This window comes from Hylobates moloch, unplaced genomic scaffold (assembly GCF_009828535.3).
Source record: "Hylobates moloch isolate HMO894 unplaced genomic scaffold, HMol_V3 SCAFFOLD_19, whole genome shotgun sequence".
In the NCBI taxonomy this organism is placed as follows: Eukaryota; Metazoa; Chordata; class Mammalia; order Primates; family Hylobatidae; genus Hylobates; species Hylobates moloch.
In genome coordinates, this window is record NW_026652294.1 from 79,366,373 (window position 1) to 79,389,652 (window position 23,280).

At 46.6% G+C, this 23,280-nt stretch overlaps 2 protein-coding genes across 2 annotated transcripts in view; one reads left to right on the forward strand and one right to left on the reverse strand.

Annotated features, from left to right (window-relative positions):
• PRKACG (protein kinase cAMP-activated catalytic subunit gamma) overlaps positions 1 to 4,934 on the reverse strand; it is a 6,469-nt gene extending 1,535 nt beyond the window's left edge. Inside the window, 2 exon segments of the mRNA XM_058431161.1 lie at positions 3,968 to 4,038; positions 4,850 to 4,934. Coding sequence (XP_058287144.1) covers positions 3,968 to 4,038; positions 4,850 to 4,934 — 156 coding nt within the window.
• A 3,630-nt stretch (positions 4,935 to 8,564) lies between these two features.
• Positions 8,565 to 23,280, forward strand: part of FXN (frataxin) — a 34,286-nt gene continuing 19,570 nt past the window's right edge. Inside the window, exons 1-2 of the mRNA XM_032139125.2 lie at positions 8,565 to 8,635; positions 14,801 to 15,049. Coding sequence (XP_031995016.2) covers positions 8,621 to 8,635; positions 14,801 to 15,049 — 264 coding nt within the window. The 5' untranslated portion in view covers positions 8,565 to 8,620. The remainder of the gene's footprint in view (positions 8,636 to 14,800; positions 15,050 to 23,280) is intronic.

Here is a 23,280-nt window from a genome sequence, read left to right on the forward strand (position 1 = left end):
GGCGGCGGCCGGGGGTGGCTGAGGCGTTGCGCGTGGCGGTTGGTGGCGCCCGGGGTCTCGCGGTGGCGGCGGCGGCCCTTGGGGCTGGCTGTCCTGGCTGCGGCCCCACGATCCCCCCGGGCCTCCGCTTAAGTTCCCAGCTGCATGGGAGGCTGAGATGGGAGGATTTCTTGAGCCTGGAAGGTCAAGGCTTCAGTGAGCCAAGATCACGGCGCTGCCCTCAACAATATGGATAAATTCAAAAGGCCAACTCCAAAGGGGACTTACTGTATGAATCCTTTTCTATCACGTTCTAGAAAAGGCAAAAACTAGTGTCGGAGAACAGATGAGTGATTGCCAGGGCTTCGGGTTAGGGGAGGGTTGGACTGTGAAGGGACAGCCCGAGGGAATGTGGGAAGTGATGGGACATGTTTGTATCCTGATTGTGCTGGTGCTTCTACATTTGTTTTAAAACTCATAGAACTGGCCGGGAGCAGTGGCTAAAGCCTGTAATCCCAACACTCTGGGAGGTGGAGGCGGGCGGATCACAAGGTCAGGAGTTCGAAACCAGCCTGACCAACATAGTGAAACCCCGTCTGTACTAAAAACACAAAAAAATTAGCCAGGCGTGGTGGCTCATGCCTGTAATCCCAGCTACTCGGGAGGCTGAGGCAGGAGAATTGCCTGAACCTAGGAGGCAGAGGTTGCAGTGAGCAGAGATTGTGCCACTGCACTCCAGCCTGGGCAATAAGAGTGAAACTCCATCTCAAAAAACAAAACCAAAAAAACCTCATAGAACTGTATACTTCCCACCAAAATTCAATTTTACTGCATGTAATGTTTTATTTTAACACATACATATGATTTCCTTTCTTCTGTTTGCTTTGGTTTAATGTGCTCTTATTTCCTAAGGTGGGAACTAAGGTCATTCATTTGAAATCTTTCTTCTATTACAATCACTTAGTGCTATAAATTTCCTCCTATTATTTTAGCAGCATCCCACAAATTTTGGTATGTTGTATTTTCCTTTTCATTCAGCTCAAAATATTTTCCAAGCTCCCTTTTCATCTTTGCCTGATAAGCTATTTAAAAGTATTTCATTTCCAAATACTTGGGATTTTTCAAGAATTTTCCTATTGATTTCTGATTTAATTCCATTGTTAGAAAACATACTCTGTGTGACCTAAAATGTTTTACACTTCTTGGGACTCATTTTATGGCCCAGAATGTGATCTTTCTTGGTAGACGGCCCATATGCACTTGAGAAGAATGTATATTCTGGTGTATTCTGCTGTTTGGGGATTCAGTGTTCTACAAATGTCACTTAGGTCAGGTTGGCTAGTAGTAGTGTTCAGGTCTTCTATAATGACTTTGTTTACTTATTCTATCAATTATTAAAAACATGCCATAGGAGTTTATGAGAAGTCAAAGTACATAGATGATGGGCCTTCCATCACTCCCCCAGGCCACCATGTCAGCCCCACACACCCTCCAGAAGACAGCCAGCACTCACAGGGTGGGTTCTGAGCTGCTCTCCCCAGTCAATTCTGTGCAAACATTCTGTCCTACATCATAAACACTGAGCTACAGGAATATCCGTTTATCCTATTTTCTCTCCTTCTTGCCCTTTGACAGCTAATTCTGCCAACCCACCCTGACTACTTCACCTGTAGCTAGTGCAAGTAAACAACACCCTTCCACCCAGCCCTGCTGGCTGAAACTAAGCAAGTTGGAGAGGAATTCCTGATTACTTCACTCCAAGTATAAGGTTTCTATTGTGACTGTGAATTCTTGCCACTCAGTTCAGCAGATGTTGGTCAAGCAGGTGTGTACTGTGTGCAAGGCCTGGTTCTGAGTTTATGGTTAACCTGGGGCCGGTACTTGGGTACTGACTGTATATTCAGAGACGGTCAGGTTAGAGACGAAGAGGAGGAAAGGAGAAAAATCTGCTGTTGATCATCTGAACTTCCACATTCCCTCAACAAGAACATAGCAGGAGGGTCAATTGCCCCTTGTGCTTTGGGTCAAGGCAAATCCCTGGCAGATGGAAATTCCACATCTCCCCCATAATCTCAGTGATCTCCTCTTCATTTTCATCACAGTAGATCTGCTAAAATTCTGCCCATTTCTAACTGACCTCCAGATTATTCAGTGGAAATTTATACACACAGAGCAATTAGTGCGAAGCCATTCTCTTGGACCCACGCCTTGGAAGTGGGACAGTTTGTTTAGAAGCAGGCTGTGCCATTCCATGACAAATTCTTGTGGCATTAATCTCTGAAGTTCAATTAGGAAGACACAGGGGTCTAGAGGGAACATATGTTGCATGCTAGAAATGTCCCCATGCTTCGTTTACAGGTCAGAACATCAAGTATTTATCCCAGAACAAGCCGCAGAATAATTACATTTGTTATTTCTCTCCACTTTCCATTCTGCTTTTCTCCATGGCCTTGGGGAGCAAGGGAGTCCTTAGCAGGCCAAGGAAACAGGGATCTCTTTGCATTCAGAGAAACCCTTTCAGAAGGAAAAGATTGTGTAGCAAGATAAAATACCTCTGCGTGATCTGCTTGGAGCTTGCCTAGGGGGCCAAATGAAGAGGTGAAAGCCAACTCTGCTTTCCTGTAGGCCCAATGAAAGGCAATCAAGACCATTCTTCTCCCAAAAAAACTGCTCACTGGCAGTCATGCCAGCTGATTCTCCTCTTTACTGTTTATATAGCAGTTTCCAAATGGCTAATTGCATGAGGCTTGGATCATTCAATTCTAACTTCCTCTCTATCTGCAAAATATTGACGGGAGCAAAGAAAAGAAAAAACTCCACCAGGATTCAAACAAGAAATAAACTACAAATTTCTATCACTCAGGGAATTATTTACATAACACTGCATGTTCTGGTCCAGAAATACTTACCATACCTGGATTTTGACAAGCCAGCTTCTATTAATAATTTGTTTTCTCCTTATTAGCAGAATAGTGTAAAAGAACATTTTTGAACACAAAGTTTTCAAAAGTCAGATTTATGATCTATAAAATGTTGATTTAAAAATTGGCATGGCCTTTGTTATATGAAAGATGAAAAATTATGAGAGTCAGGAAGTTCAGAAATAATGACAATAATTTATAAAGTACTCCATGTATTTAAAGTTTGGGCAATCATTCATCCCTTGGTACCACCAATTTTGCCACAATTTTTTTTTCTTTTTTTTTGAGACCGAGTTTTGCTCTTGTTGCCCAGGCTGGAATGCAATGGCGCGATCTCGGCTCACCACAACCTCCACCTCCCGGGTTCAAGCAATTCTCCTGCCTCAGCCTCCTGAGTAGCTGGGATTACAGGCATGTGCCACCATGCCCAGCTAATTTTGTATTTTTAGTAGAGACGGGGTTTCTCCATGTTGGCCAGGCTGGTCTCGAACTCGCGACCTCAGGTGATCTGCCTGCCTCGGCCTCCCAAAGTGCTGGGATTACAGGCGTGAGCCACCGTGCCCGGCCGCCATAATATTTATAGAAGGGGCTTGGCACACATGATAATGAGCATTGTAATGTTGTTGGGACCTGAAAAGAAAGTAGTCCTAGAAATAGGCCCAACTTGCTTACCTAAAAATATTTCTTCTGACATATAAGAACTGCCAAAACTGATAACCCCTAGGGAATAGCACTAGGCACTTAGAGAAGCATAAATTAAAGGAAGGAAAATTTTTACTTCTCACTTTATAACTTCTGAACTGCTGAAATTAATTTTGAGCATGAATTACTTATTAAAATAAAAATGAGGTAAAACATTGGTTTCTCACAAATGCATTTACTTATATTTTATGTGTCACTTTTATATATTGTTTAAATCCACAAAAGGGAGACAATTTTTATAAAATTATTTTCCCCATATTTTGTAGTTCGCCTTTTCCTGGTAATAGCACTCTGTTTTATCTTTGAGGGATTACTTCTACCCCATTTCATCTGATTCTGTTGGGTTCCCAATCTAACCCACTCACCTGAGTCAAAGTCAGGGATGGCCACAGGACCCAAGATAGATCAATCAGTTTATCTCTCTCAGGAATTGAGTCTTGAGCAGAGACACATGGGGACTTGAGGCATTTGTAAAGGAGCCATCCAAATACAGCATCTTAGAAGGCTGTCCATGTTTCTACAGCTGTTGGCCAATAAGTTCCTTGCCTTCTGTCCTGAGCCCTGGTTTTTCAGTTCTTCCTTTATGTGTCTTTCCACATAAAAGAAGCAAAGGTTTTTTTTGTTTAAGCAAAGCAAATGAGACAAGGCGGGGGTCGGGAAGCGAAAGAAAGAAACAATTGAAGACAATAATGAACTCAGGATTGAACACATTGAGTTCATGGGTCCTTAAGACATTCGGGTAGAGATGTCTAATTAGCCATTGAAAATTTGGGATTGAACTTAGTAGACAGATAAGCATTGGCAGCACAGATTTAAGAGGTATGAGAGTGTTAGCCAAGGAACGTGAGCCAAGAGAGAACAGAGTCAAGGAGGGGGATTGTGGGAAACTCCACTATCTGAGGATGGGGGTAGGAATGGCAGGCACTGCTATTTGCCCATCATGGCCGCGTCTTGTGAGGCCTGCCGTACTCAGTCCTTCTGAGACCTTGAAGAGAATTTCTTGTGCACACCTACACAAGAAGTGGGCATTGTCACATGGTTGCAATGTGACTGCACATGTACAATGCCTAGTAATTATCATGCAACATACAGACGGTACAGCCAAGTGGCTGAATGAGAAACTGTACCCAGGACAAGATGTTAGATACAGATAATATGGACTGTGACAGGAGCTTCGGCACTCATGTAAACTATAATGGCATATGAGTTTCTTGGTGACCTCTTCTGCTATCACTGTAACAGCCCACATTTCATGATGAAGAGTTGAGGCCCTGGAGAAACAGGAGAACGCTTGACGATTTCCTCTGAAGTCTGGTCTGCAGCACTTACCATCTGTGACACCTGCCAATTAACAGAAGGCCCAGGGGGAACAGAACATTCACAACATCCTTCTGCCGAAATATGCCCTATAAATCAGAGCTCACAAACCGACGCTCATCAAAAGCAGTGGTTCTTAATTTTAACTGCACATTGAAATCACCTGAGACATTAAAAAAATAATAATAATACTGAGTTGGGCATGGTGGCTCACGCCTGTATTCCCAACATTTTGGGAGGCCGAGGCAGGGAGCTCACTTGAGGTCAGGAGTTCGAGGCCAGCCTGGCCAAAATGGTGAAACCCCCGTCTCTACTAAAAATACAAAAGTTAGCCAGGTGTGGTGGCAGACACCTGTAATCTCAGCTACTTAGGAGACTGAGGCAGGAGAATCACTTGAACCCGGGAGCCGGAGGTTGCAAGTGAGCCAAGATTGCGCCACTGCACTCCAGCCTGGGTGACAGAGCAAGACTCTGTCTAAAAAAAAAAAAAAAAAAAAAATACTGATGACTGAATCTGCCTCCAGAGATTGACTTAACTGCCCAGGCATGTGACTTGAACGTTGGGACTTTAAAAGCTCCTCAGGTGATTCTAATGCACAGCCGAGTTTTAGAACCACCGGATGAGCCCATGAACACATTTTGTTTAACCTCAATATAGAGGCCTAAACAGAGTATTTTAAATTTTAATAATTATTTTCTCAATGTAAAGAGCAGTCAGTTTCATATACCCCAGATCATCCAGATTTCAGTCTCCTGTTGTAACATTTGTGCACAGTGGGCCTACGTTTCCACAGGACACCATTCAGCTATGCTGAGTTGCAATTGCACTTTACGTAAGCGTTTTCTCTGCACTTCACAGCGCTTCCTGCCCTCCCAACTATCACCACCGCACAGAGCTAATGACAGTTGCTGCTTATCATCCTGTTGGCTCTGCGGGCTTTTTTTCTTTTTTTACATTAGCATTAAAAGTAAAATAGTGCTTATGCCATGTCTCCAGCAGAGCAAGAAAGAAAAAGGCAGCCCAGGAAGGCTAAGCGTTCCATAGGGCCTGCCACTCATTTCTGGCACCTGCCTGGCCCCTGCAGCATTTGGGTGCATGCCCTTGATTTAAATCGATTAATGTTTTCCCAGAAGGAGCCCCAAAATGCTTTATAGCCTATAGAACAAAGAGCTGAGAAGTGAGAGGTCCCAACTCAATTATCTTAATAATTAGATAGCTCTTGAAGACAGAAGAAAGTTATACAAATAAAGCAAGGAAAAGGGGGCATCCAGTGACCAGTTCCATAATTCAGGAAATGCAGGAGGTTTGAAGAGTTTGTATGCATTATAATGCACAAAGAGGGCTGGAGCTGAACCTGAACTGTGAGGAACAGAAGTGCCTAACCTGGAGTTAAAAAAGAATAAGAAGATTGCAACCCTAGGGGTAAGCTGCAGACCTTTCAGAACTGCAGAACCCCAGGAGCTAGGGCCCAATACATCCAAGCTTGAGTCTGTTCGAGAATCTCGCTTTTTCAGCCTCTCCAACACTGTACTAGATGAGGACATCTGGCCTCTGGGTCTGTACATTCTATCCCCTCTGATATGCTCTTTCCTCCTTGCCCTCTTTCACCTGGTCCTCATCTCTCTGATCTCAGAAACTCATGCTGTCACCACCTCCACCAAGTCAAGACCAGGCGACTCTCATACGCTTCTGTAGTATCCTATAATTACTCCATCCTCGCACTTATGTGACTTTGAAAATACTTTTACGTTATCATCTCTCTCCTGCGCAACACTGTGAGCTCCATGAGAACATGTTGATTATCAATCTTTGTCACCACTATATCATCAGCAACCACAGTGCGTGGAACTGTGGACGCTCAATAGCCAATGATGGATGGATGCCGGGCGCGGTGGCTCATGCCTGTAATTCCAGCACTTTGGGAGGCCGAGGCGGGCAGATCATGAGGTCAAGAGATCGAGACAATCCTGGCCAACATGGTGAAACCCCATCTCTACTAAAAATACAAAAATTAGCCAGGCGTGGTGGTGCACGCCCATAGTCCCAGCTACTGTGGAGGCTAAGGCAGGAGAATTGCTTGAATCTGGGAGGTGGAGGTTGCAGTGAGCCGAGATCGCGCCACTGCACTCCAGCCTGGAAACAGAGCGAGACTCCGTCCCACAACAACAACAACAACAAAAAAACAACAACAAAAAAATGATGGATGGGTTTGTAAACCAAAACTAAAATTCAAAGCTCCCCAACTGACTAAATGGACCCCCTTCTTGGCCAAGGGGAGTCCAAAGAAACCTGAAAAACTAGTTCAGGCCACTCCAGGAAGGGGTAGGGGTCAGACATGCCTCATTATACCCTCTCCCTTTTGGAGTCTGTAACCGCCCAGTGGGTTCACCTTGCCCAGTGCCTAGACAGAGCCGATTTATCAAGACAGGGGAATGGCAATACAGAAAGAGTAATTCACACAGAGCCAGCTGTATGGGAGACTAGAGTTTTATTAGTACTCAAATCAGTCTCCCTAAGAATCGGGGATCAGAGCATTTAAGGATAATTTGGTAGGTGCAGGCCAGTGAGTCACGAGCGCTGATTGGTCAGGTCAGAGATGAAATCATAGGGAATCAAAGGTGTCCTCTTGTGCTGAGTCAGTTCCTGCTGGGGGGTCCACAAGATCAGATGAGCCAGTTGATTGGTCTGGGTGGTGCCAGCTGATCCACTGAGTGCAGGGTCTGCAAAATATCTCAAGCCCTGATGTTAGATTTTACAATAGTGATGTTATCCCCAGGAGCAATTTGGGAAGGTTCAGAATCTGGCCGCCTTCAGTTGCGTGACTCCTAAACCATAATTTCTAATCTTGTGGCTAATGTGTTGGTTCTGCAAAGGCAGTCTAGTCCCCAGGCAGGAAGGGGATTTGTTTTGGGAAAGGGCTGTTATCGTCCTTGTTTCAAAGTTAAACTATGAACTAAGTTCCTCCCAAAGTTAGTTCCAGAATATGTTTCCTTGCTATATTTTGAAATGGCCCTACAAAGCTTTCTTTTATGGGGGAGAATTTACATCTGTAAAAAAATCTTCTTTTTTTTTTTTTGAGACAGAGTCTCACTTTGTCGCCCAGGCTGGATTGCAGTGGCGCAATCTCAGCTCACTGCAACCTCTGCCTCCCAGGTTCAAGTGATTCTCCTGCCTCAGCCTCCTGAGTAGCTGGGACTACAGGTGCATGCCACCACACCTGGCTAATTTTTTTTTCTTTTTTGTATTTTTAGTAGAGGCGGGGTTTCACCCTGTTAGCCAGGATGGTCTTGATCTTCTGACCTCGTGATCCACCTTCCTCAGCTTCCCAAAGTGCTGGGATTACAGGCATGGGCCACCGCGCCCGGCCCAAAAATCTCTTTTAACGTAAGTGGATCTTTCCTTTTCCAGGCCCTGCAAATCCCTGAAGAGATTAACTGAGAGTCTAACACCTTTTAAAGGTCTGCATAGGAAATATTTGCATCTATAATCTCTAAGCTACCTATGAGATTTGATCTATATAACAAGAACCTTGGTCTCCACAACCCCTTATGTTAACCCAGACACTCCTTTCTATTGCTTCTAGGTCTTCAGATAATAACTTAACTCTCAACCAGTTGCCAATCAGGAAATTGTTGAATCCACCTATGACCTGCAAGCACCCTCTGCCCTTCAAGTTGTCACACCTTTCTGGACCAAACCAATGTATACCTCACATGTATACATGTATTGATTGACATCTTAATGTCTCCCTAAAACATAAAAAACCAAGCTGTGGCCAGGCGTAGTGGCTCACGCCTGTAATCCTAGCACTTTGGGAGGCCGAGGTGGGTGGACCACAAGTTCAGGAGATCGAGACCATCCTGGCTAACACGGTGAAACCCCGTTTCTATGAAAAATACACAAACACACACACACACACACACAAACACACACACACACACACAAACTTAGCCAGGTGTGGTGGCAGTCCACTCCCAGCTACTCAGGAGGCTGAGGCAGGAGAATGGCGTGAACCCGGGAGGCAGAGCTTGCAGTGAGCCAGTGAGCCGAGATGGCACCACTGCACTCCAGCCTGGGCAACAGAGCGAGACTCTGTCTCAAAAAAAACAAACAAAAAAAAAACCAAGCTGTAACCCAACCACCTTGGGCACATATTCTCAAGACCTTTTGAGACTGTGCCTTGGGGCCATGTTCACTCATATTTGGCTCAGAATAAAACACTTTAAATATTTTATAGAGTTTGGCTTTTCTCCTTGACAGGTTGATGAGTGAGTGGGTGGAAGAACAGTGAGTGAACAGAGCAAACATGATAAATGGAAGAAAGGACCTGAGATTAAGGAACTGGAGGTTGTAATCAGAAAGCAGGATCCTATAGTTGAAGATACCTGAGAAAGAACAATTTAAAATGGCAATAAAGTCCAAAGAACAGATATGAATATCAGCTGGGGTCCAGCCTCACAAACAAAACCTAGGTCCGGCAATTCACAGAGATAATCTAATACAGGGAATTTGTTGCAAAGGTGACAGAAGGACTGAAAGAGCTACCAGGAAGAATTAGATGAACTCAAAATTAAGAAATGCAGAAAAGTTGCATTTACCATAACTACGTATAGAGGAACAGAAGGAAAAAGGTGTTAACACAGCCCCAGAGCAGAGACTGAAACCACAGTGGTCTGTCCAGCAAGAGGCGGAGCCACAGAGGAAACCCAATCACTGCTGGAGATGGTGCCTGAAGGGAATGAGGGAGGGGAGAAAAGGAGGGCAGAAATACCAGGCTCCTCTCTGCCACCCACCTGCCAATCTCCCACAGGTGCCTCTCATTGGCTGAACCTCTCTTGAAACAAATTGGCAAAGGAGTTTAGGAAACGTAATTTGCATGGATCAGGTTTTCTTGAAAGAAACAGATGAGGTGCAGAGAATGGATGTAACAGAAAACAGGCAAACAAGCAACCCAAGATGAGAATGGCTTGCTGAAGCTTTATGAGAAGAGAAAAGTGGATTCTAGGAACTGTGAAATGGCATATACCATCCCTGTGGATACTGTAATCACTATTTGATGCTCCAGAGGGGAAAGGGAGAGAGGACTGTGGCCAGAGCCAAGGAACTCAATGAATGTCAGTGTCTAGGAATGACTGAAGGACAAGAGATGAAATGAAAGGAAAGGTGTGTTAGTGTTATGTCCCAAGCCTGGTCTGGAAAGAGCAAGGGAGAGATAGAATAGCAGCACAGTTAAAAGGCCCAAGTTTGAGTCCCAGCTTGGACACTTATTAGCTGGAGGATTTGGAAAGGTGAATTAGCCTCTGAGCCTTGGTGTATAAAATGGAGATAATAATAATAGTACCCTCAGTATGGCTATTAGAATTAAACCAGAGTGCATATAAAGCACTTCCCACAGTGCCTAATAACAGCAATCATAGCAGAGCACATTCAATCTACATTCTCAACTCTAGGGCATGAGAAAAAGGCTTTCTCCAAGGTTCTGGCTCAGGGTTCCGGCTCAGGGTTCCTCGTGAGGTTGTAGTCAGCTGTCAGTCAGAGCTGCGGTCATCTGAGGCAAGAGGACCTACTTCCAGCTCACTCATGTGGTTGCTGGCAAGCCTCACGTCCTTACTGGCTTTGGGCTGTGTACTGGTGGAGGTCCTCACCAGGGGCCTCTCCGTAGATTCTGACAGCATGGCAACCAGCTCCCACATAGCGAGTGATCAGAGAGAGAGAGAGAGAGCCGCAGTCATCTATAACCTGATCTTAGACAGGAGAGACTATCAGCTGGGTCATCTACTATTGGTCACACAGACCAACCCTGGTACACTGTGGGAGGGACTACACAAGGGATGGAATCCCAAGAGGTGAGGGACCTTTCGGAAGCTGGCTACTACACCTCTTCTCCCTCTTCCTTGTTTTTTCTCCATACCACTGATGACCAACTAACACACTGTTTTTTGAGACAAGGCCTCACTCTGTTGCCCAGGCTGGAGTTGCAGTGGCACCATCACAGTTCACCATAGCCTTGGCCTCTCAGGCTCAAGTGATCCTCCCACCTCAGCCTCCTGAGTAGCTGGGACTACCGGCACATGCCACTAAGCCTGGCTAATTTTTTATTTTTTATAGAGATATATGTTGCCCAGGCTGGTCTTGAACTCCTGAGCTCAAGCCATCCTTCTGCCTTAGCCTCCCAAAGTGCTGAGATTGCAGGTGTGAGGCACCCGGCTTCTAACACATTGTTTACCTTATTTTGTTATCATCAGTGTCCCTACAATAGAACATAAGAAGCAAGGGATGTCTGCCCGTCTTGTTCACTGCTGTATAATCAGCACCTAGAACAGTGCCTGACACAGTAGGGCTTCATTAATATTTGTTAAATGGTGAGTGATGTGCCACCATAAGAAATTAGCTGGCCGGGCACGGTGGCTCACGCCTGTAATCCCAGCACTTTGGGAGGCTGAGGCGGGCAGATCACGAGGTCAGGAGATCGAGACCATCCTGGCTAACACGGTGAAACCCCGTCTCTACTAAAAATACAAAAAATTAGCTGGGTGCAGTGGCAGACGCCTGTAGTCCCAGCTACTCGGGAGGCTGAGGCAGGAGAATGGCGTGAACCCGGGAGGCGGAGCTTGCAGTGAGCTGAGATTGCGCCACTGCACTCCAGCCTGGGCGACAGAGCGAGACTCCATCTCAGAAAAAGAAAAAGAAATTAGCCTGGGCCACGTGCAGTGGCTCATGCCTGTAATCCTAACACTTTGGGAGGCTGAGGTGGGTGGATCAACTGAGGTCAGGAGTTCGAGACCAGCCTGGCTAATATGGTGAAACCCTGTCTCTACTAAAAATACAAAAAATTAGCCAGATGTGGTGGTGTGCACCTGTGGCTTAACTCACAATTTTGCCCAAGGCCTATGCTACTGCAGTGCTTCTGAAACTTTAAAGCACATTAGAATCACCTGGAGGTCTTGTTAAACCATGGATTGCTGGGCCTCGAAACCTCAGAGATTCTGATTCAGTAGGTCGAGAATAGGGCCTGAGAATTTGTATTTCTAACAAGTTTCCAGGTGATGCTGAGGCTGCTGGCCCAGCGACCACATTTGATAATCATTGCCCTCTGATAAATCCTATCAAAATATCCTAATGGCAGAGCATGGGAATTCTGGTGAAACCCTCCCCTACCCATAACCTGACAGCTATTAGGATCTGCCTACTTGAGGCTAAAAGCAACCAAGAGAGGAACAGGTACAGCGAACCACAGGGTCCCTCAACATCTTTGTCTGCCCACGCCACGGTGCCCCAGCTTCTTACCAAGTGTGCCTGATTCCTCTTGACTACCTCCAAGGAACTGCAGAAGGACAAGTTCTTGCGAAGCCTTCATCTTCTCTGATCTGCTACTCTAGGTCTATTTCTTTGGCCAAAAAGATGGGGCAATGGTATCAACTTTGCAGGGAGCTGGAGCATTTGCTAGTGACCTTTCTATATCAGAACTTGCTAAGCATGCTAGCTAATAATGATGCAGCACAGGGCGTGCTGGCTCACGCCTGTAATCCCAGCACTTTGGGAGGCCGAGACGGGAGATCACCTGAGGTCAGGAGTTCGAGACCAGCCTGGCCAACATGGTGAAACCCCATCTCTACTAAAAATACAAAAATTAGCCAGGCGTGGTGGTGGGCACCTGCAATCCCAGCTACTCTGGAGGCTGAGACAATCGCTTGAACCCAGGAGGTGGAGATTGCAGTGAGCAGAGATCACGCCACTGCACTCCAGCCTGGGCAACAGAGCAAGGTTCTGTCTCAAATAATAATAACTAATGACGCAGCTCTCTCTCTCTGAGTATATAATGCAGTTCTGATGGTGTGAGGAAGGGCCTCACTGTTGGTGTGGCAGAGTCTGAGACCATGGCTGGCAACGAAAACACTCCCCTTTGATGCCTATGGGCTCTCCCTTTATGGCTTCAAGGAGAGCTTCTCAATCTTGGCAGTATTTTGGACTAGATAGTTCTTTGTTGCACAGGTTGGGGCCTGTCTTGCACATCACAGGATGTTTCATCCCTGGCTTCTACCTACTAGATGCCAGTAGAAAACACCCACCCCACAGCTGCCCATTGTGACAATCAAAACCCTCTCCAGATACTTTGCAGGGGGAAAATGATTTCTCCAGGCCTGGCGTATACATAACAGTACTTAATAAGCAGCTGCCTAGAATTAATTAAACACAGAAGGATGTCTCTCATCCAGAATGCCCTGGACCACCTCTTTGATAGGCAATCAGATCCCACCTCCTCTACTCTATTTTTGAAGGCTCTGTGCCAACGCCACTTTTTCCATGAATACTTCCTTGGTTCCCCCATCCCTAGCTCTATATAAATCTCCCACTCAACACTCATACCTGTTAGTTTACATTCCTCTTGACACTTGTCATTTAGCATCCTAAGTATGTAAACATGTCTCTCTTCACGATTCACAAAGTGGCTTTGGAAGAACTTTAGTACCTTCCCATCTTCTCTGCCATGAAAAGTGTACACAATTGACATTTTCTTTTTTCTTTTTTTTTTAAGACAGTGTCTTGTTATGAAGGCCGGGCTGGAATGCAGTGGCTATTCACAGGCACAATCATAGCTCACTGCAACCTTGAGCTCCCAGGCTCAAGTGATCCTCCTGCCTCAGCCTCCTGAGTAGCTGAGATCATAGGCATGCATTATCACACTCGGCTCACATTTGACATCCTCTAAAGCATATATAAAATGTGAAGAAAACTTTCACAATTTGCATTCCTTTGTAATATGTAACGGAAATAAAATTCTCTTAAAATCTATCAACAATAGGTAAGGCACGGTGGCTCACGCCTGTAGTCTCAGCACTTTGTGAGGCCCAGGCAGGCGGATCGTTTGAGCCTAGAAGTTCAAGACCACCCCGGGCAACATAGTGAAACCCCCTTTCTACAAAAAATACAAAAACTAGTTGGGTGTGGTGGCGCACCCCTGTAGTCCCAGCTACTTGGAAGGCTGAAATGGGAGGACTGCTTGAGCCTGGGAAGGGGAAGTTGCAGTAAGCCAGGACCGTATCACTGCACTCCAGCCTGGGCAACACAGTGAGACTGTCTCAAACAAACAAATAAATGAGGCGGGTGGATCACGAGGTCAGGATATCGAGACCATCCTGGCTAACATGGTGAAACCCCGTCTCTACTAAAAAAAAATACAAAAAATTAGCTGGGCGCGGTGGCAGGCGCCCGTAGTCCCAGTTACTCGGGAAGCTGAGGCAGGAGAATGGCGTGAACCCGGGAGGCGGAGCTTGCAGTGAGCCGAGATCGTACCACTGCACTCCAGCCTGGGCGACAGAGCGAGACCCAGTCTCAATATATAAATAAATAAATAAATAAATAAATAAATAAATAAATAAATAATCTATTAACAATATTTATTGTGCATTTAACAGGAACCATGCCCTGTCCAAAAAAAACTTTACAGGGCTTAACTCATTTTATCCTTACCACAATCCTATGAAGTAGGAACTTTTATAAAACGCATTTTATAAACAAGGCACAGAGAAGTTAATTAACTTGCCCTCTGGTCACACAGCTAGGAAGTGGGCAGAGTACAGATTTACACAAGGCATCTGTCTCCTGGCCCCACACACCCAACTGCTGTTAATCCACACCGGCGGCCAAGCAGCCTCAATTGTGCATGCACCCACTTCCCAGCAAGACAGCAGCTCCCAAGTTCCTCCTGTTTAGAATTTTTGAAGCGGCAGGTCACCAGGCTGCAGTCTCCCTGGGGTCAGGGGTCCTGGCTGCACTCCGTGCTTTGCACAAAGCAGGCTCTCCATTTTTGTTAAATGCACGAATAGTGCTAAGCTGGGAAGTTCTTCCTGAGGTCTAACCTCTGGCTGTTTCCCCACAGAAGAGTGCCTGCGGCCAGTGGCCACCAGGGGTCGCCGCAGCGCCCGGCGCTGGAGGGCGGAGCGGGCGGGAGACTCGGAGCAGCATGTGGAGTGTCGGACGCCGCGCAGTCGCCGGCCTCCTGGCGTCCCCCAGCCCGGCCCAGGCCCAGACCCTCATCCGGGCCCCGCGGCCGGCAGAGCTGGCCCTACTGTGCGGCCGCCGAGGCCCGCGGACCGGCATCGATGCGACCTGCACGCCCCGCCACGCCGTGAGTATCAGCGCCGGGAACCGCCGCGGGCCGCACGCCGCACGCCTGCGCAGGGAGGCGCCGCGCACGCCGGGGACGCTCCGGGGACGCTCCGGGGACGCGCCCTGGGCTGGCTCACCCCGCTCCGTCTCAGGGCGGCCCGGCGGCAGCGCCGTGGCAACCGCTTTCTCTAGTTCTCCCGGTTGCATTTACACTGGCTTCTGCTTTCCGATGGAAAAGGGGACATTTTGCCCTGCAGTGCGACTGCGGGGCAAGGCACGGGCGAAGGCAGGGCGGGCTGGTGGAGGGGACCGGATCCGAGGGGTCTGCGGCTGTCTCCATGCCTGTCACTTCTCTGCGATAACTTGTTTCAGTAATATTAATAGATGGTATCTGCTAGTATATACGTACACGTAATGTGTGTGTCTGTGTGTATCTGTATATAGCGTGTGTGTTGTGTGTGTGTGTGTTTGCGCGCACAGGCGCGCGCACACCTGATATTTTCAAGGCTGGATTTTTTTGAACGAAATGGTTTCCTGGAAGGAGGTGAAACTTTCAGAGCTGCGGAGTAGCCAGAGCAGCAGGGGCCCAGGCTTATGGAAACTGACCCGACCTTTATTCCAAATTCTGCACCACTCCGCAAAGCTATGTGACCTTGGGGGATCCCCTAACCTCTCTGAGACGTGGCTTTGTTTTCTGTAGGGAGAAGATAAAGGTGACGCCCATTTTGCGGACCTGGTGTGAGGATTAAATGGGAATAACATAGATAAAGTCTTCAGAACTTCAAATTAGTTCCCCTTTCTTCCCTTGGGGGTACAAAGAAATATCTGACCCAGATACGCCACCACTTAAAAGGAGGAAACCCAAAGAATGGCTGTGGGGATGAGGAAGATTCCTTAAGGGGAGGACGTGGTATTTAATGAGGGTCTTGAAGATGCCAAGGAAGTGGTGGAGGGTGTTCCACGAGGAGGGAACCTTCTGGGCAAAGGCCAGGAAGGCGAAAGGGGATCCCTTCTGAGTGGCTGGTACACCGCATATATTAGGGGAGATGAAAGAGGCAGGCCACGTCCAAGCCATATTTGTGTTGCTCTGTGGAGTTTGTACTTTAGGCTTAAACTTCCCGCTGACACGTGTTATTTGGCCCACACTGTGTTTGAAGAAACTTTGGGATTGGTTGCCAGTGCTTAAAAGTTAGGACTTAGGAAATGGATTTCCTGGCAGGGTGCGGTGGCTCATGCCCATAATCCCAGCACTTTGGGAGGCCTAGGCAGGTGGATCACCTGAGGTCAGGAGTTCAAGACTATCCCGGCCAACATGGTGAAACTCTACTAGAAAATACAAAAAAAAAAAAAAGAAGAAGAACAAAGAAAAGTGAGCCGGGCGTGGTGTCCCGCGCCTGTAATCCCAGCTACTCCGGAGGCTGAGGCAGGAGAATTACTTGAACCTCGGAGGCGGAGGTTGCATTGAGCCAAGATCGCCCACTGCACTCCAGCGTGGGCAACAAAGCAAGACTCCGTCTCAAAAAATAATAATAAAAAATAAATAAAATGGATTTCCCAGTATCTCTGGAAAAGTAGGGAAGTTTGTCCATGGTGGGCCTTAGATCCCCTCTAGGAAAGCACACATTTATTACTTGGCTTCTGTGCAGTACCTGAGCTGCCGCGTATTGGGCTTCCACCTCTGCCTGTGTGGACAGCATGGGTTGTCAGCAGTTTTTTTTTTTTTTTTTTTTTTTGAGACGGAGTTTCCCTCTTGTTGCCCAGGCTGGAGTGCAGTGGCTCAATCTCAGCTCACTGCAACCTCTGCCTCCCGGGTTCAAGTGATTGTCCTGCCTTAGCCTCCCGAGTAGCTGGGATTATAGGCTAATTTTGTATTTTTAGTAGAGACTGGTTTCTCCATGTTGATCAGGCTGGTCTAGAACTCCCAATCTTAGGTGATCTGCCTGCCTCGCCCTCCCAAAGTGCTGGAATTACAGGCGTGAGCCACCGCGTCTGGCCATCAGCACAGTTTTTAATTTAGGGGAATGACAAGCGGTGGTACAGTTTTTTGGATGGTACCTGGTGGCTGTTAAGGGCTGTTGACTGACAAACACACCCAACTTGGCGCTGGCACCCAGGAGGTGGACACTGCGTTTATGGATAGATGGTTAGCAACCTCTGTCACCAGCTAGGCCTCTTTTTTTCTATACTGAATTAATCACATTTGTTTAACCTGTCTGTTCCACAGTTCCCTTGCACGTCTTGGGTATTTGAGGAGTTGGATGGGTGGCAGTGGCAACTGGGGCCACCATCCTGTTTAATTATTTTAAAGTCCTGACTGTCTTGGATTGACCCTAAGGTCCCCTTGGTCTCCAAAATTCGTCAGAAACTGAGTTCACTTGAAGGCCTGTTCCCCACCCTTTTCTCTATCCCTTGCATCTACTTCTAGAGCAGCTGTTCAACAGAAACAGAGTGGGAGCCCCACACATAATTCTACATTTTCTAGTTAAAAAGACAAAAAAAATCATTTTCAACAATATATGTATTCAACCTAGTACATACAAGATATTATCATTCCAACATGTAATCAGTATTTTAGAAATCAGTAATGAGGCCAGGCACAGTGGCTCATGCCTGTAATCTCAGGACTTTGGGAGGCCGAGGCGAGTGGATCATCTGAGGTCAGGAGTTCAAGACCAGCCTGGCCCACATGGTGAAACCCTATCTCTACTAAAAATTAGCTCAGCATGGTGGTAGGTGCTTGTAGTCGCAGCTACTCAGGAGGCTGAGGCATGAGAATCACTTGAGCCCAGGAGGCAGAGGTTGCAGTGAGCCAAGATTTTGGGGGATTCTGTGACACACACAAAAAATCAGTAATAAGATATCTTGCATACTCTTTCATACTGATATACTTCCAGCATATATCAATTCACAATTTCTAAGTAAATGCTCGATCTGTATTTAGTTTTATAAAATTCACAATTAAAAATGAAGGTTCACATAGTCAAGTTGTTCCAAACACATTTAAATGTCTCCTAGGCCGGTTGTGGTCGCTCACACCTGTAATCCCAGCACTTTGGGAGGCTGAGACGGGCGGATCACCTGAGGTCAGGAGTTTGAGACCAGCCTGGCCAACATGGTGAAACCCTGTCTCTACTAAAAATACAAAAATTAGCTGGGTGTGGTGGCGCCTGTAGTCTCAGCTACTCAGAAGGCTGAGGCAGGAGAATTGCTTGAACCTGGGAGGTGGTGGAGGTTGCAGTGAGTCAAGATTGCACCACTGTCCTCCAGTCTGGGCAACAGAGCGAGACTCTGTCTCAAAAAAAAAAAAAAAGGCTCCTAATAACTTTATTACTTTATCATCACCTCAAATAATTAAAACTAAATAAAGTTGAAAATCCAGGTCCTCAGTCCCATTAGCCACATTTCTAGTGCTCAGTAGCCACGGGGGCTGGTGACCACCACATGGGACAGCGTATTTAGTACCTGATCATTGGTTCTCACATCTGGCTACTCAGCAGAACCAAGAATCCACAGAAATGGCTTTTAAGAGCACAGCCCCCCAGCCCCCAGCCTTACCTACCTGGAGGCTGAGAAGGACTCTGGTTCCACGAGGCAGCCTATGTTTTTTGACGGAGGGATGTGACAGGGGCTCCGTCTTTAACGTTTCCTCTTAAATACTGGAGACAGCTTTGAGGAGGAGATAACTGGATGTCTTAGTCCATTTTCTGTTCCTTGTGACAGAATACCTGAAACTGGGCAATTTATATGGTAAAATTTTTTTTTCTTACTGCTCTGGAGGCTGAGAAGTCCAAAGTCAAGTCCTTTCTTGCTGGTGCGGACTTTGCAGAGTATTGAGGCAGCCCCGGGCGTCATATGGTAAGGGGCTGAGTGTGCTACCTCAGGTGTCTTTTTCTTTTCTTATAAAGCCTAACTAGTTTCACTCCCCGGATAACCCCTTAATCGATGAATGGATTAATCCATTATTGACCGAAGAACCTTCATGACCCAGTCACCCCTTAAAGGCCCCACCTCTCAATACTGCCACACTGGGAATTAAATTTCAACATGAGTTTCGGAGGTGACAAACATTCAAACCATAGCATGCTGCCTCTTAAATAACTCATTAAGCTCCTGTGGCATCCACTTCTGCATGCCTTGGACAACTTTTAGACATCTGTCCATTTTCCTAGAGCGACAAGACCATCACCTGTGACCCTATGACCTTTTGGCTTTAGGTCTAACAAGCAGATTATACCCTCACTCACTTTCAAATCATTTTTATTGTCTTGCAGACAATTTACACAAGTTTATACATAGAAAAGGATATATAAATATTTATACGCTGCTGGGCGTGGTTGCTCACGCCTGTAATCCCAGTACTTTGGGAGGCCGAGGCGAGTGGATCACGAGGTCAGGAGATTGAGACCATCCTGGCTAACATGGTGAAACCCCATCTCTACTAAAAATACAAAAAATTAGCCGGGCATGGTGGCGGGCACCTGTAGTCCCCACTAGTCAGGAGGCTGAGGCAGGAGAATGGCGTGAACCCAGGAGGCGGAGCTTGCAGTGAGCCGAGATCATGCCACTGCACTCCAGTCTGGGCGACAGAGCGAGACTCCATCTCAAAGAAAAAAATAAGTAAGTAAAAAAATACTTATACTGCTTATAAACTAATAATAAATGCTATGGTCTGCATGTTTGTGTCACCCCACCATTCATATGTTAAAACCTAATCACCAAAGTGATATTAGGAGGTGGGGCCCTTGGGAGGTGATGAGGTGTGAGGGTGGAGCCCATACGATTGGGATTAGTGCCCTCGTAAAACAGCCCAATGCAGCGCAGTGACAAGGCATCATCTATGAACCAGGAAACTGGCCCTCACCAGACACCAGAGCTGTTGGTGCGTTGATCTTCGATTTCCCACCCTCCAGGACTCTGAGAAACACATTTCTATTGTTTATAAGCCACCCAGTGGCTGGTATTTTGTTATAGCATCCCAGACTAAGACAAATAACAAATACTTGTATCCCTGACACCAGGTTAAGAGATAGAATTTGTTTCTTCCTCAGGAGGCCCTTGTCTTCACCCCATCACTGCTCTGTCCTCCCTGGAGGAATCTGCCAGCCCAAATTCTATTAATCGTACCTTCCTTTTCTTAGAGTTTGACCTCCTCTGTATCTCCCCCAATCCATGTATTGTTTATATATAAGGTGTTCTGCTGTATCTATTCTGCTATGGCTTGCCCCTTTTGTTGAACACTGTTTTTGAGTGTCATCTGCATTGATGCATGCAGTTGTCATTTATTTTTCACTGCTGGATAGTAGCTGGTTGGGTAAATATATCACACTCTATATCACACTCTCTCCAGGCTCCTTTAGGTGACATTTGGTTGATTGCAGTGTTCTGTTGTTATGATGGTGCTGCTGTGACTGTTCTTGTGCATGGACAGAAGTTCCTTTCAGGGAATTTCTCAGAATTGAATTGCTGAGCAAAGGGGCAGCCAATAATCAACTCATTTGATGCCAAAAGTGGTGGTACCAGTTCATCCTCCCCTGCGAGGTATGGGTCCTGATTCGCTCTTCAACTGCTGTGGTTTGACAGGGCCGGGGGTGACAAGGGGACACCTGGGAAGGAAAGCTGGGCTCCTTGCTGGCCATCCAGGCCAGTCCTTACCAGGGGATGGGCAATGATTGAGTTAAGTGGTTCCTAACCCCTGGGCCTGAGACTTTAGGCCCAGAAACTATCTAATATTTCCTCAAATGCATCCCATGAGCAGGCACTGTGTGAGTGAGCACGCACATCTGAAGCCTCAAGCTAGGCAAGCCTACCATGACTTGTGGTCCAAGGGCTCACGGGTGACCTGGAGTTAGAGGGAGAGGTGGCTGCCGGGTGGCTTTAGAAAGAACACTCATCCTGGCCAGGTGCGGTGGCTTATGCCTGTAATCCCAGCACTTTGGGAGGCCAAGGTGGGTGGATCATGAGGTCAGGAGTAAGACCAGCTTGACCAACATTCTGAAACCCATCTCTCCTAAAAATGCAAAAATTAGCCGGGCATGGAGTTGCACGCCTGTAATCCCAGCTACTCAGGAGGCTGAGGCAGGAGAATCCTTTGAACCCGGGAGGCGGAGGTTGCAATAAGCCTAGATTGCGCCACTGCGTTCCAGCCTGGGCGACAGAGCAAGACTCCGTCTCAGGAAAAAAAAAAAAAAAAGGAAGAACACTCATCCTATGACCTTGACCTCCAAGCTTTGCCTCCCTCAAGCAGAACAGAATGGAGCCTCCCTCAGGCAGAGGCGGAAGTTTGCCTCTCACCTAGGTCTCCATTCTTTTGTTAAGAGCCTGAATACCCTCAGGCTCTGTACTTGGGTTATTTCTGTTCTCTTGTTTTATGCTCACGGTTGTGAGGTTTGTTGTGAGTACCACGATCCCTTCCTTCAGAGGAGTAAACTGAGGTTCCAAAAGGTTTAGCAGTTGCCCAAGGAATATTAAATTGGCAAAAGCAGGTAAAATATAAAGCAAGGAGTATTTGGCAACGGTTCTTTTTTATGATTAAAAACAGCCGAAGAAAGACTTCTACTTGTGCCTTTGAATGAGTAACCTGCATTTGACCCTCCCACCAATAACAACCATCAAATCTCTATTAAATTAAACACACATACACACAAACGAAAACAGCTATTGTGAAGGTATCAGCGACTAAGACAACTAAGGTTTGAGGGGCCAGGATCCTGGAGAGATGGGAACTTCCCTGAGGTGAGCCCCACATTCTCAGACACTTTTCCTTGGTTGTTTTGAGCGCTGCTTTAATTACTGGGAAAACAATTTCTTCCACTGTGCACAGACTCTGGGGCCAGACAGCTTGGGTTCAATCCCAACTCTGCCACTTAACGTCTCTGTATCTGTATAGGCAAGTTACCCTTTGGTGCGTCAGTTTCCTCATCTGTAAAACACGACTATAGTTGATCCTTATTCGTTAAGATTCTGTACTTGTTAATTTGCCCACTTGCTAAAATTTGTTACCCCAAAATCAGTACCCCTGGCCTTTTGCGGTCGTTTCAAAGATGTGTGCAGAGCGGCAAAAAAATGTGAGCTCCTCCATGCTCATGTTCCCAGCCGAGGTCTGAGAAAGTGCTGCCCTGCCTTCTTATTTCAGCTGTCATAGTGAAAACAGTGTCCTTTTCACAGTCTGGTTAGTGCCATGTTTTTCAGATTTTTATGCTTTTTTCTTGGTTATTTCTCTGTTAAAATTGTCTCCAAGTGTAGTGCAAAGTTGAGCACGAGGAGGCTGTGATGTTCCTTACAGAGAAAATGCATGTGTTAGAGAAGCTTTGTCAGGCATGAGTTAAGGTGCTGTTGTCCTGAGATCAGTTAATTTGTTGTTGTTGTTGTTTGAGACAGGGTCTCCCTCTGTTGCCCAGGCTGCTGGAGTGCAATGGTGTAATCATAGCTCACTGCAGCCTCTACCTCTCTGGCTCAAGCAATCCTCCCACCTCGGCCTCCTGAGTAGCTGGGACTACAGGTGCACCCCACCACACCCAGATAATGTTTTTGATTTTTTTTTTAGATGGAATTTTGCTCATTGCCCAGGCTGGAGTGCAATGGTGCGATCCTGGCTCACTGCAACCTCCACCTCCCGGATTCAAGCAATTCTTCTGCCTCAGCCTCCTGAGTAGCAGAGATTACAGGCACATGTCATCACGCCTCGCTAATTTTTGTGTTTTAGTAGAGGTGGGGGTTTCGCTATGTGGCCAGGCTAGTCTTGAACTCCTGACCTCAGGTGATCCACCCGCCTCTGCCTCCCAAACTGCAGGGATTATAGGCGCGAGCCACAATGTCCAGCCTCATGTTTTTTGTTTTTCAAGTTGAAATGAGGTCTCTCTATGTTGCCCAGGTTGGTCTCAAACTCTTGAGCTCGAGTAATCCTCCCACCTTGGCCTCCCAAAGTGCGGGGATTACAGGTGTGAGCTACCATGCCCAGTCAAGATCAGTATTAATGAATCAACTATATATATTACATAAGGTGTCTTTAAACAGAAATAAGGTTATATATTGATCGATTGGTAACAATGTTGTGACCAGCAGCTTACGGGGGACCTCGCCTTGTATTTCTCCTTTAAATAATTTGCTCGTTGAGTGTTTGTGGCAACTTTGTAGCACATAACTACCAAGAATAAGGACTGTAGTAAGAGTACATCCCTCACAGGATTGTAATGAAGACTGAGTCTGTTTACGTAAAGGCTGAGAGCAGTGTCAAGCAGACGGAGAACACTG